Below are 14,841 nucleotides of genomic sequence, written 5' to 3'. Positions count from 1 at the left end.
AGAAATTATGATGGACGACTTTCATTTCGTAGCCTCAAGTTTATAGGGATGATCAAACTAGATGCTAGATATAAATTTTGGACATTTTCCATTACTAGATAAATGTCTTATTGGCTAAAAAAAAAACTACCCAAGGTGGACTTCATAACTACTAAAGGCAACCATATACCTTAACTACTAAAAAAAAAACTACTAAAGGCAAATATATCTTAACAAAATCTAAAACACCTGATTGTGTACAGACTACAAGATAAACAAGATAATATTCACCCTGCAGCAAAAACATGGTGGACTTCATACTTGGAGATCTAAAGGTGCAGAATGCATGCCAAGGACATGTAAGAGCGTTAGCTTACAAACTAGTTGATCCTAAAGATGGATAGAGTTACATATATTTTGAGGGCTTTGATAAATCATAAACAGCTACCCAGCTGTAGTTTAATTTGGTATCAAGCAATCCATTCTCCTAAGGATCTGTATCCAAAACTACAGGTATCAATTCTGACCACTGCCAGATTTTTGGCAATTGGACCAAGGTGGTCAGGTATAGGGAACTTATACGTCGACAAACTCCCAATTATCATCGTCTGAGATGTAGCTTTCCTTCTTCGCAATCAGCTCCTTTTTCTCTTCGGCGTCCTTCCTCAGTAAGCACCTGATCCAGTTGGAATAAAAGGCTTAGCAAATTTACTCAAGAAGCAGGCAATACACATCAGGCAGTTTGTATGCAGGCATTAAATTTAACAATCAAATGGTTAAGCAAACACTAAACAAGAAACTTTCATATATATAAATATATATATATATATGTCCACTCGAAGGACCTGCAGGTGGTCCTGTTCTGCTAAAATAACAACAGATGAAATTATAACATTCTCTTCTTCTATTAGAACTTCCTTCCGCAAAAGCTATGTCCATCACAAAATACTTTTGAAACAGTGCTCTGATTAAACCAGCTCTAATTGATTCAAAATGCTGTATGATAAAGGGACGTCATTAGTACTTCGACTCTTCATCAAGATTATAACTTGAGGTACCAATTCAAACATGGATCCACTGTCTGACTTTCCACAAGTAGAAGAGGTTATGTATCAGTAATGAAACTCTGAGGCAGGTGGTTAGTTGTTATTCATATACTCTCCTACATGGCCACAATCATTAACAAAACTGAAAAGAAAATGTAGAGAACTAAAGTTGTATCTCCTCATGTTTGCTGCTATAGAATTGTCACCCAAGTCTGATCAAATTTTATGTCCACCCCACCCCCCCCCCCCCCTCCTCCCCAAACAAACAAAAACAATAAAAATTCCAAAAAGAAGATGTTAATGTATCTCCTCATTCCATAACAAGATGCACCCACACAAATAAAGGTTGGGCATATACAACGCCTATAAGTTCCTGGTAGTACAGATAAAGTAACAATTCCATGTGCTGAATGCATAGTAGATCGAGCTTAACTCAACATATCAACTATAAAGCTGTTTTATATCCACGGCCTAGTTTATGCTATACTAATCTTTCGTCAAGGAACTGTAACCGGCCATGTATAATCCTTACCTCGTTAAAGCAGTTTTTTTTCTTTTCGGTAATTCATAAACAGATGCCAACAGTTCCAGTCAAAAGAGGTTTTCATATATTTTTGAAACATCATCAGATAATAATCATAGTCAGTTTATGCACATTCCCCTTAAACACATAACTAAATAGACAAAATTTGAGGGTCCAGATATTCAAGCAAGAAGAGAAAGAAAAGAAATCAAACATCATATGATGGTTCTGATCAATTTTCTGGAAACTAAAACATCCTTCGGCTGATTCATTTGTTAGTATATCAAAATGTTTCAGGAAAATAGAAACTTCTCCATGAGCTTGATGGGCACTCTTTCAAGGTCTCTACAGAACATTTTGAGTATTTTGACAACTCTCTTAGAACAGGAAATTTCGACCTAATTCCTTTCTTTTCTTTTCTCCCTGTATTCCAAACACAAATAATTGCTGCTAATAATTCTCGCCCTTCCCTTTTAGCTTCCCATCGGTTTCCCATTCCATTAACTCAATCCCTCTCCCCAAAGAAATCTGAAAAAACAGAGGAAAGAACACTCAATTGAATCATCTAGCATTCTAATAACAATACAAGGAGAAATGTGGGTAAATTTTTGTTATCCGAGCAAATAGGGGCAATGCAAAAATCATTCTCCTTAAATAAACATCACTAAGGCTCAATTAGAAACCATAATTTCAAGCTCAGAAATTACAATTGGAAAAGACAATCATCAACATTTACAGGCATCTATTACGTCCAAACAGACATTTCAGCATTTATTATCCCAAAGAACAAACAAACAAGCACACCCACGCCAATCCAAAGACAGACTAGTTGAGTTTTAAACTAACTTTTTGGAGGAGCGTCGTTTGGCAGCAATTCGAGCATTCCTCTTCATCTCTTCAATTGGGTTCATCAAGATTCTTGGTTTCTTTGGCTCAGCTTCTCGGAACCTGGCAGCCCTCATCTTTGACCTAATAACAAAAAAATCCAACATCTGGGCTATCATTGATTATCCCAAAAAACACCCAAAAAAAATATGAGAGAGAGAAAGGTCCTAACTCCAAAGAACCTTTTCAGACGTTTGGCAGCGAGCTGAGACTTCATTTTCTTCTCCTCCCTAGGGGTTTGGAAGAATCTCCTGCGCTTCATTTCATAAAAGACGCCAGACCTCGCCGTAGCTCTCATGAAGCGGTCAGCAATCTGATGCTCAGATTCATTTTCGCCGCAGACAATGCGGAAGTTATCTTTGAAGAAGTATACATTCGCATAGGCAAGTGACGGGCATATGATCAGGGACTCAAAAGAGGGAGAAGGAGAATAATCAGCAGCAGGGTAAAATTGGGGATTTATGGGAGTTTTGGGAAGTGGGTTCAAAAGGGATTGCTGGTCGGGTGATGGGTTTGCAGTGGAAAGAAGAAATTGGGGAGGGAAAGACGAGGATGAAGAAAAAGGGAGTTGTGGAGAGCAGGGGTTTTGGTGGGGTTTAAGGGAAAGGGATGGATTTTGATCTGAGAGGGAAAGGAAAGAGAGGGATTTTAGGAGGGATGACAATGCTGCCATGATGGTGAGGTGAGGGAACAATGGGAATGGGAGCAAAATTCTTCTAGTACCAAAAGCATGGCATCAATACGGATGAACTTTTTGGGCAATTTCAGGTTGTTCAATTATTTGACTATAGACTAGTATTGACCTCAAGGTGCCAAGAGTGCTAATTAAAAACAAAATTGATTTTTTGATTATTGCTTCAAATTCTTTAGTGTTGAAAAGTCCAAACTCTGGTGTTTTTAAAAGGCTGATAAGAATTGAGAAATCAATCTTGGATGATTTATATTTTGGTGTCGTTTACTTCGTTTTTTTCATTTTATCTTCTTAATATGCCCACACTAATTATAACCGTAATGGACCTAATTTCATATTCAATAAACATTCTAAAATAAAGGACTTATATTATGTTACTCTCCTATCAAAACACGAATCTTAACATATCAAGTTGTGGCTGAATTTTTCCTCTAACTAAATGTATCATAGTGAATACATTTAGCAATTGCAGCTTAGAGAAGAAAACATAATTGGAGAATTGTATTTGTGCTATAATTTAGTCTTAGGATGCATTTGATAAAATTGAAAATTGAAATCTGAATCTGTTAAGTTACTAAATTGTTAAGTAATAAATATAATATATTTGAGTGTGTATCACATTAAACAATAAGTGAATAGCTTATTAGTACTTATTTTTTGGATCAACTTTTGTTTAGAAAATTCAATGCCACTTAGTGTGCGTTTGATAAAATTGAAGTCTAAAAATTGAAATCCAAAGTATGAATCCATTAAGTGACTGAGTTGTTTACTACTAAATGATTTGAATATATATCACATCAAGTGATAAGTGGTTAGCTTATTACTTATTTTTTGGAACAAGTTTTGTCTAGGGAATTCATTGCCACTTAATTAATTCAGATGTTCTATTTGTTTGTTATCAAATGTATCTGAATATATCAAGATCTGAACCTATTAAATTTAAATGGTGAATTGATTATCAAAGAGGATCTTAATTAATTCAGATGTTCTATTTTTTGATTATCAAACATATTTGAACATCTTAAAATTTGAATCCATTGAATTGGATTATCAAATAGGGCTTAATCTTAAATCAAAGCAAGTTCCTTAACATATCCGCATCATGAGTAATAAGTTGAAGGGTATTAGAAGTTGAATACCATTATATAAGTTTCCAATGATACTAAAAGTAGTGACTTTAATCAATTTACAGAAGTAACAATAAAATAGTTATGGGTTCACATAAATAATTATGTTGACTTAAGATCATCATGTCCCAAGAGTCAAAATAAGTTATAGTATTTCTCACTTGAACATGGATTTAAAATTAAATAATACGAAGCTTATCTCTCCGATTAAAGTTCTTACCGTTTGCATAGAAAAGAATAAGTAATTTAGAAACATTAGTTATTTGATTATTTTGATAAAATTCTTCATGAATGGAGCAGGTTTTGGTGAAATTGTTAAACTTTTGTGTTCTGTAGTGAATAGATAGATACTCATTAGCTTTTAAAGAGAGAGGGAGAAAAAGGTTATAAACAGAATGCCTTAAAAATGCATATGAAGGACTTTTGGTTTACTGCAAATAGAATTAGAAAGCATAATTAGAAAATCAATGAAAAGCAAATAAAATAATTTGGTTCAAAAGCAATATTTGTAGTTTTTATATAATTTAAATGGAAAAGGACATTTGCCAAAACTAGTTAATGATATAGAATGGGAAAAATACTTCCCAGTTTAGCTAACAGAAGCAGCTGCAGAATACAATAGGAGGGTTGAGGTCCCTTTTTGTAATTAACTCTTGTACTTTCAAGTGCTAAAATATATATACCAATATTGACGTTTGTTGAAAAAAATATGTTTTCCAATTGGGTTTAGAAGGTCTCAATTCTGCAAGAATCCATTGCACTGATTTTTTTTTTTCACTTTAAAATGTCAGATTATTAACAATAACGGTTATCTGATTATTCATCAAGAAAGCCCTAAATATGAAATTCATTATTGGACTCTACTTGTTCAAGTTCAAATATTATTCATCACAACCAGCTATGATAGGTACTACACATTGAGTCCTGGTTCATTGCTTTGCCAAGAAAGACCCAAAATCATGGTATTCATAGATGGAGAACAATTTTTTATGTCTTCATGTATGGACACTTTGTGCCCCTCTTACATAAACTACTAGCCATTCAATTTTGTTCTCTCTGCACATGCATGTATGATATTACTGCTACCATATTTTTATTTAGTAGAAGATTTAGGATGGATGTAGTAGTTCTTAAACAATGGTACCCTCAATACTTAGGAAGAAGCGTGGAAGCCTTCATATGAAGATTCTCCACTCAAGAGACTACCAACAAAATTTTCATCCCTGTCGCTTTGGAAAGAAGTTGCAACAACGGGGCTTCTAACTTGATGCACCCCATCATCCCACACCAAAGAGCCTGAAGTTACATGCTTGGTAACATTTGCTGTAACTGTCACAGTAAATGACTGCTTTTCCCCAAAAGATTCAAAGGAAAGAGCCGTGGGATTCACATGAATGTTTAGTTCAGGTGCAGAAGTAATAGTTGCCTTGTAAGTTGATCCAACATCGGCAACATTTGTGAGGGTCCTGTGAAAAACCCGAGTGACTAGTCCAGAAGGGGTAGAAAGTGTAAATGCAGGGTAATTCAGATCCCAGACTGATATATTCTTTTCTTTGCTGCAAGAAACACTGCTATCACCAGTGATGAGTTGCAGAGTTGTGATGTTGTAATCCTGACCGCACAAGAAACTCACAAAATCTGCCTCTTCTATATCGTAAACTAAGCCGGGATAGATAGCTTTCAGGGGATTTATTTGACCAGATCCATAAGCAAATTCAGCATCTACATCCCTTTCTGCACTTATAATTGTTGCTGTACAGAACGGTAAAGAAAGTCACACGTAGCCAGCATGATGAACATTTTCTTAGATTGTTTAGAATTTGTAATCACGTTCTTAAGTGGGCAAGAAAAGCAAGGAAAATTTATGAAAAAACTGGAGGGCTACAGGGCCTAATTAATTATTAACGAAGAGGGTATAATTTTGCAATCATTTTGTACATGTAGGATCCTCTTCACATAACATTTCAGCCTGCTCTAATTAATGAGCAGAAGACATTTTCTTGACCTAGTTCTTGATCCAGTAATTAGTTACCTGTCGTCATAAGTGCCGATTTGATAGCAGCAGGGGACAAGGTAGGATTATAGGATTTAACAAAAGCAGCTGCACCCGTAGCATGAGGACAAGCCATGGATGTCCCAGAGTCGAAGTTGTATTTAACTACCCTTTTATCTCCTGCGTAGCCCGTCACTGTGGTGGCCTCTGACCATGCAGCTAGAATGTCCACCCCAGGTGCACTTATGTCAGGCTGCAAAAGTAGAAAATGCTGCTAAAAACTTCCCAATCCACAAAAGCATGCATGGAGTATAAAAGACTCGAATAATTTACCTTGAGAATGTCAACGGTGATTGGATTTGGTCCCCTTGATGAAAATGAAGCGATAAATGGAGCAGGTATGTCCCCGACTTCAATACTCTTGTCGATGGTTGCAGTCGCATTACTGCAAAAAATCAGTACAATCCAATTATGGATTATCATGAAATATTAATAGTGGATTGCAAGTCTGACAATGCAAGGAAGGGATTGAATGCTCTTGTGTAAGGTTCAACCTTGTGGAAGTAATGTAATTAAGAACTTTATTGCCAGGATCTTGGTCCAAAACAGCTGCAGATATGGGGTAAGTCCTGGCATCATCGTTGCCAGAATCCCATTGCATTATACTTCCGACTGCACCTCCATCAGTTGCGAACTCCCAACCATTGGAGAGCTCGCTAAAGACAATTTTTCCGCTGTACTGAGCGTCGCCGCCCAATGATCCTGGCATGCCATACCTGCTTCAATTGATGAATTAGAGTAGCAAAAATTTAGGATCTGGTAAAAGATACAAATCGTTCAGTTTCTTTTGCATATTATTACCTGGTTTTATTTCCATCACCACCAGTTTTAAGGACATCCTCACCCTTGACGAGCGGGTAATATTCGCCATTGAGGTCGAAAGTATTTATGGAGACTCCCTGCTTGTCAACATCTTTTTCAGAATTAATAAGATTATTTCGATCTAATGAATACTTGAGTTTACACACCTCTTATCTGCGCAATATGCAGTAGTATATATAATGTCCGAGCAATCACAGCGGGTGTAAACACTTTTTGTCATTTTTTAAACTTTCGCTATTACCCTTTTAAAAATTAATTTTTATCTTAATCACCTAATTTCGTTTTGTCAATGTATACAATATATAGAGCATGAGAAATGATGATTGTTGTAAACACTTTTTGTCATTTTGAACTTTCAATTTTAGCTTTATAAAAATTACTTTTTATCCTAATCACCCAACCACAGTTTACCAATATAATTACTCATACCCACTCTAAATGTTGTCTTTAATTTTATAAGTCAACACATCAATTGTCTTTAATCAATAATTTTGACTTTGCATTTGGGTCTCCAAAGTTTGTGATTTTAGGCTTTTTTATTACAAATAATGGAAAATAATCATGACTAACGATCAACATAAAATAGTCCCCAATGTTTGTGAATTGAATTAAACATACGACAAATATGATCCTAAATTTTTATAAAACACTTTATATTGGTACAACATGATCATAGTATATATAGCATATCTTTGTTAAATAAGTTATAATTAGATGATAATATACCAATAATAAGTAAAACAGACAGTAGCGGAAGAAAAAGAGAATTCTAGTTTTATAATTTAAGTTTATTGTAGTTACTTCTACAAAAATTATTGTATGTCTTCTGTACATAGGTTTCAAATTCTTGTAATTAGCTAGCAATTGTACTTATAAAAACTTGAGATGATAAGTATCAATGTGAAGTAATTTTACAAAATTCTTAAGAAAGTTATCTTTCTTTTTTTTTGTCTTTGCTGTCAATTAAAGTCTAATGTTCCAATATTGTAGTTTTAAAGCATATATTTTAATATCTTTGATCCTTGATAATCATTTAATGATAATTTAACGTGTGTAAAATGTCAACTTCATTTCAAACTCAATTGATAGCTTATTAAAATGCCAAAAAAAAGATCAACACAATTTATAAAAAGTATATATTCCTCATATTTTAAAGAGATATTTAATTAAGTTATTTAATTATCATTAGAAATAAAAGTAATAAAACTCATTATCAATTATTATTAATAAATAGAAACAATAATATACATATATTATACTGAGTTTTAGACTAACAATGTAAAGAAAAGAAATATATGACACATTATTAGCATAAATAAATGAAATAAAAATTAAAAAAAAAAAGCAAAAAGATTAGTTAGAATTCTTAATACCCACTTAATACTATTTCATTCTAATTTGCAGCTTAATTCGTGCTAAAACCCTTAATATCACTATTTAAAATTTAGAAAAAACATAACGATTTGAAATCAAAATATTGTGGATCAAAAGTGTAAAGTCAAAGCGACGTTGATTAATGGCAATGTGATGTTGACCGTTAGTCATTGTTTCGTTTCCGTTAATTGTCCTAAATCGATTTAAAATCATAAATTTCGGAAACTAGATTTATTTTGACGGAAATTCTAGCTAGGGATCAATTTGGCAGTACACAAACCAAATACTAAGGATCAAAACCGCAATTCCCCATTCTCCGGGAACATTTTGACATCTTTCATCGCTCCACACAGTAGTTTTGCAGAGATGAAGTAAGAAGAAGCTATTTCCTGAGTAAATTAATTGAATTTTGCATACCTTATAGACTTCGCCATTTCCCAATCGCACATTTGTGACAAATTTCCTATCTATGGTACTTGCAGCGACTGTGAGGGACCAAGGTGAGTAATTAGTGAGGTAACCCCCCCGTGTACCGTATCCCAAATTACCAGCTGAGACTGATGTGAGGATTCCATGCTTCATAGCATGAAATGCAGCAATGCTGATAGAATCTTCGAAGTAATCAACAGACATTTTTCCTCCAACTGATATGGATATTATGTCAACACCATCGGCTATTGCATCGTCGAACGCTGCAAGAATATTAGCGTCCGAACAATGATCTTTCCAACAAATTTTGTAAACGGCTATTCTTGCAGAAGGTACCCCTCCTCGAGCTGTCCCTGAACGAAGGCCGTACAAACTTGCCCCTTTTACCATGCGTCCGGCAGCTATGGATGCAGTGTGGGATCCATGACCTGCAGAATCTCTAGGTGAAGCAAATTCTCCTTCATCTAATGGCTGATCCCCATCTAGATAATAGTGTTTTGCTCCAATAATTTTGCTGCAAGAAAAACGTCGAGATCTTATTTAACATGGCATTTGGTGTTGCATGTCTGTCCAGGTCAAATTTGTTTTGATATAGCCAATTTAGTCCTCTAACATTTTCACTAAAGTTAATTTAATCCCTTAATTTTTATTTTGGCCAAAATCTTGTCCTCAAACTTTAATTTTGTATCTAACTTGATCCTTTTATAGTGGCGCCGCCAATAAAAATTTTATCGAGACAAAAAACTACCAACTAATCAAGGGCATTTTAGGCACTACAAGCTAGGTTCTAATTAAAAAATAATATAAAACAAAAACCTTCAAACAAACAAGGTAGAAAATAAAATATCCATTGAGTTTGGGCAAAACATAAACTGTCAATTTTTTTCAGGGACTAAAATCTAAGCTGTCGCTTTAATCTTCTTCACTGCTCGAATCACCATCTAGTTCTCCCCTCACATGGAAGCAAGCACCAAGTACATACATACATGTCCCATTGAAGGGAAATCTGCCAATTTGGTCTTGCACGTTTTCAGAAAAAACTTTTTTAGTCCTTCACATTCAAAATTAGCCAAAATAATCCCTCATATATTAAAAAAAGAGTTTGCCTATTTGGATCTAAAACTCATTTTCGATCACTTATTCGGTCAAAACGCTGGGAATGGAATGAAAACGGATGAGTTTTAGAGAACAAGGCGTGGGACGGGGAAAGGGATCCTCCCCTTGCCCCACCGCCCCGTTGCTATCCCTAATCACATCCGTAATAGAGGCGGACTCCTCGTTGAGAAATGAGAAGTCTGTCTCGAGGGGTTAGGATATTCCACTCAAGATCAGCTATAAGAAAAGAACGCAACAACAATTAATGTGTTTACTTGTTACAGGTGAAGTTGTCTGAAGTTTCGCAAGTGCCTTTCCATTTGCTTGGAGGTGGACCGAATCCCGAGTCATCGAAGCTCTCAGATTCCGGCCAAATTCCAGTGTCTAGCATGCCTACGATGATATCGCTTTCAACAGTATTTCTCTCAGCGTTCTCAGGAATGCCCAAGAAGTCCCATGACCTTGATGTATGGAGTTGTTTTTTCCCATTTGGAAAAACTGAGACTACCCCCTCCATGTCTGAATTTCAACAGTTACAAAGGAAACCTTGCAAAAGTCCAAAAACAAGAGACGTATGTATATATATATATATATTTGTGGAATTATATACTTCACCCACCGGCTAGTTTTTCCATCTCTTCTTCAGTCAGCTTTGCGACGAAACCATTGAAGCTTCGCTTGTAGCTGTAGACTAGGGAATCTGATGCCCTAGTGCTTTAATATTCATTCCACCAGAGAGGTTATAAGATTCCTAGCTAGGGGAACAAAATGTTGAAGTTATGAAAATTTAATTAAAGATCACCTGCCCAGTGCTGCTTGTAGCAAGCTTGAGTGTTGGGATGAAGCTGAGAAATCTCCTTGGGGACGATCGCCCATGTAAACAATATATTGCTGCAGCTAAATATCACAATAAGTTTTTCTAATTCTATGCATCCCTTTTCGTTTTATAGGAAAAGAAAAAGAGAGAGAGAAATAATCCAATGCTATGTAATTTATGTCCATATCTAGTAAGTACTCAAGGATGAAGTTTGATAAGCTAAAACCTCAAAATCTAACCAAGAAATGTTGTGGAAAAAAAAATTGTTTTGACCTTTTTATTGCCATCAGGCTCTGCGCTAACGAATGAACTGATAAGTGCTGCAGCAAGAAGGAAAAGCCAAGGTCTTGATACTGGATTTGATTTGGCCATATGTAGATGATATCTTATGGATTTTATTGTTTGTTTAGGTTGTCTACATATATAAGTGAGTTTGATGAAAATTTTAACATGCAGGGAGAAAGAGAGTTATTGAACAAGAGGCTTCTTTTAGTTCAATAAAATTGGTACACAAACCTGGTACACAGTACATTCCTTTATATAGCCATTTGAGACCTTCAATATTACTACATGAAACTTTGTCCAAAGACATGCCACCGACAGTATTCTCACTTTCCTCATTTTCTTTTTTTTTTTTCTGGACATAATAAATTGTATTCTACACCTATTCTTATGTTATATTAGAGGGAGGAAGGGAGCCCAAAAAGATTTAAAATGCAGGTCAAGATATTTGATTTTTAGATGTACACCTAAATAGAGTTTTAAAACTCTCTTAGTGTCAAGAAATTTAAATATAACGTTTCTATTACGAAAGTATACAAACAATTGACAATACGTTACAACTTAGGTATTAAATTTCTTACATTGTTTAAAAGTACTTCGATTTACAATTGTTTCCTACCCCTTTACCGTAACAGTTTAATTAGTTCCTTTCTTTTTTCTTCATCCGTTGCCCCCAATAATGACACATTACCATCGACCAACATGCCATCAACCTTAGATAGGGGTTGCCTCAAGTCATGACACCACCTGCCCATCCCACGTATTCCCTTATCCATTCTCATTATTGTGAGCCCTACATTGCAATTATTTTCTTTCAAATCATCTTAAACTACTTTATTCCCAAACCAACCATAAACTTAATTATTGTGAGTCCCACATTGCAATATTTGTATTCATAAAGCAAAGACACGTCTTAAGTGCGGAAATTTGAACCTAGTCAATATAATGGCCGACGCTGTGTGCTGTTGGGGTAAGTACTTTGTTGTGTACCGTTTTAGAGATACCATCTATTGAGAGATTAGATATCTCACGGCTTGGTTCCAACCTGGTTCCAAGGGTAGACGAACTATTCGACCCAGCCGGGGCTTGGTCGAAGTTAGTTCCATGCTAACCTTGGGATTTCGTTCTTTGTTAAAGCTTTGATGAAATCTAAGTTATTTTGTTTCACTCGAGCTGCTGTGTGCTGTTGATTGATCAGCGGGGGTTAATAAGGGAAAAGTTAAGTGGAGTCTACGGTCTATGAGTACTTTGGTTGACGGAGTGTCAACAGGCGTTCAAGCTCGGGGAATTGAACTGGCTTTGGAGCCACCTGTATCCTACCATTGTGTTGTTACCTTTTTGTTATTGAGGTAAAATAACTTGATTACTTGTTATTTGGATGTGAGTTTACATTTATACCCCTAATTACTCACTAAGCATATAACTTACCCCATTCTATTTGTTTCCTTAGCAGGCGGCTCAAAGACACCAATATATTACTCTACAAGCTTTAAGATTAAATTTTCAAGAGCACCTACCCTCTCTAGAAAAAAATTCCCATTCTGTATTAAGTACTTGGTCATACAGATGTCTATTTGAAATGCAGGTGCATTAGTAAATGTTTTTTTTTTTTTTGGGGTGCTGAAGTTTGGCCTTGTTTAGACACCCATTTTTCGCCGAAAAATTGCATCGTTTTTCGTGATCATATTTTCTTATTACTTTTTTTTCTTACATATATCAAATCGTTACAGTAATTTTTCTACAAAAAATCTTAGAAAATGCAATCCAAACACAACCTTAGATTATGTTTGTTGAAAATCACAACACAACATTACTATATTAGTACATGGTTATCAATCGAGTTAGCAGGCATTTCTATAATCACGATAAATCTTTATAGTTTCGAGTCTTCTAATCTTATTCTACGTTAAAAGGAAGGGGTAAATGCAAGGGATCAATGGGAAATCCAAAAAAAAAAAAAATTTTATAGCTTCGAGTCCCCCAACTATGACTTTTAGAGTTGCTAAAAGTTCAATGGTCTTAGCATTAAATTATTGGTCACAGTTCAAATTGTGACTTGTCATGGTGTCAGATCACAGATGTGGCTGGTTTCTCTCTTGCGAGTCCGTCCACATAACGATAGAGTCGATGATAGAAGACTCGTTTATTTCATTTATTTTGAGGATTTGAGCCTTGACATATTTAGAATTGTTAATTATTTTCCCGGGTCCACCTATAAAAAAATGATTCTAAATCGTGACACAACACACCATAAATCCGAGAATCCATGACCCAAAATCCACCAACACAAATCTTTTGTGATACGCTTTTAAAGGTAAATTCTGTAGTGTATTCACATATTTCAAAGACAGGTGTGGAAAGTAAATTATATGGCAAAGAAGCAGGCACGTGGAAAGGTAAAAAATATGTCAAAGAAACTGACATGTACGGATGATGAAAGGAATATGTTTACAAAAGCAAATAGTGACTTATAACAGGCACGGGCCGGTTTGGAAATGTTGTGTATGGCAGAAGTTGAAAATGTATTGGGGTGTCACGGAATTAACATATATATAATGGGTCTAGAAATAAAACACCAAAGAGAAAGGGTAAGCAGTACTAAACACAGCCATGCTTGGTACATAAACTGATTTTTATGAAAGTAAAAAATATATTGCCCATAACATACCTATTCTTTATAATTTTTTTTTTTTGCATTACATCAACAAAACACTAGCTATTTACGGGTATTTTATTCTGAATCATTACATTTATATAAAATACATAAATATTTGTAACTAAAATTGAAAAAGTGTTACACTAATATTTTTACGAAAGGGAAACTAGTAAATTTTATATTAAACAAATTTTAAATATGTGAAAGTAAAAAATTTTTGCCCATAACATACCAGCTCTTTATGAGTTTTTTGCATTACATCAACAAAATACTAACTATTTATGGGTATTTTACTCTGAATTATTACATTTATATAAAATACATATATGTTTGTAACTAAAATTGAAAAAGTATTATACTTATACTTTTACGAAAGGAAAACTAGTAGATTTTGCATTTAACAAATTTTAAATATTTGAAAGTAAAAAAGATTGCGCCCATAATATACCAGCTCTTTATGGATTTTTTTGCATTACATCAACAAAATACTAGCTATTTATGGGCATTTTACTCTGAATCACTACATTTACATAAAATACATAAATGTTTGTAACTAAAATTGAAAAAGTAATATACTTATATTTTTACAAAAGAGAAACTGGTAAAATTTGTATTTAACATAAATTAAATATGTTAAAGCAATATTAAAGGTGATTTTATTAGTTACTTAATTTGTTGGTAAGAAACAAGGTTTCTTTTGCAAAATTTGTTCATTAGATTTTTTTTTTCAAATAATTAGGATATAAAGGTAAATTTTCACAGTCTTTTGTTAGCAATAGACCCCAATTTCCTCCTAGGCAGTGACGAAACCAAGATTTTTTCCTTGATGGAAGGGCCAAAATGATTGATAAATAAAATTATTTTAATATGTTATGTTCAAAATAATTTTCATCTATTTAAATATATGACATCCAAAAATATCAAATATTAACTTTAATTATAAAGGTATGTCTATTTAATAAATATGTAGCATAGTCATAACTAAAATTAAGACAAGAAATAACATTTGATTAAATATCTTATACGAAAAAATGCACTTTTCATCCTCAAAATTTCACCCCA

At 34.3% G+C, this 14,841-nt stretch overlaps 2 protein-coding genes across 3 annotated transcripts; both read right to left on the bottom strand.

Moving 5' to 3' along the window:
* Positions 1-272: 272 nt before the first annotated feature.
* LOC113738750 (uncharacterized) lies at positions 273-3,188 on the bottom strand. Of its 2 annotated transcripts, none has more exons than XM_027266006.2 (3): positions 2,616-3,186; positions 2,395-2,517; positions 273-655 (listed from the first exon to the last, which is right to left on the bottom strand). In XM_027266006.2, exons 1-3 carry the CDS (start codon positions 3,104-3,106, stop codon positions 556-558), a joined length of 714 nt encoding a protein of 237 aa, XP_027121807.2. In that variant the 5' UTR covers positions 3,107-3,186; the 3' UTR covers positions 273-555. The 2 variants fall into 2 exon arrangements, with proteins under 2 accessions (XP_027121807.2, XP_027121808.2); XM_027266007.2 differs by lacking the exon at positions 273-655 and adding an exon at positions 1,330-2,076 and having other exon boundaries at positions 2,616-3,188.
* Positions 3,189-5,187: 1,999 nt separating this feature from the next.
* LOC113739835 (cucumisin) lies at positions 5,188-11,332 on the bottom strand. The gene is made up of 10 exons (XM_072047532.1): positions 11,115-11,332; positions 10,827-10,915; positions 10,644-10,738; positions 10,300-10,543; positions 8,918-9,443; positions 7,106-7,203; positions 6,799-7,020; positions 6,578-6,689; positions 6,284-6,497; positions 5,188-6,003 (listed from the first exon to the last, which is right to left on the bottom strand). Exons 1-10 carry the CDS (start codon positions 11,211-11,213, stop codon positions 5,405-5,407), a joined length of 2,298 nt encoding a protein of 765 aa, XP_071903633.1. The 5' UTR covers positions 11,214-11,332; the 3' UTR covers positions 5,188-5,404.
* Positions 11,333-14,841: the final 3,509 nt, after the last annotated feature.

The sequence above is a fragment of the Coffea arabica genome, chromosome 4e, assembly GCF_036785885.1.
Source record: "Coffea arabica cultivar ET-39 chromosome 4e, Coffea Arabica ET-39 HiFi, whole genome shotgun sequence".
In the NCBI taxonomy this organism is placed as follows: domain Eukaryota; kingdom Viridiplantae; phylum Streptophyta; class Magnoliopsida; order Gentianales; family Rubiaceae; genus Coffea; species Coffea arabica.
This window is presented reverse-complemented; position numbering and strand designations above follow the sequence as displayed.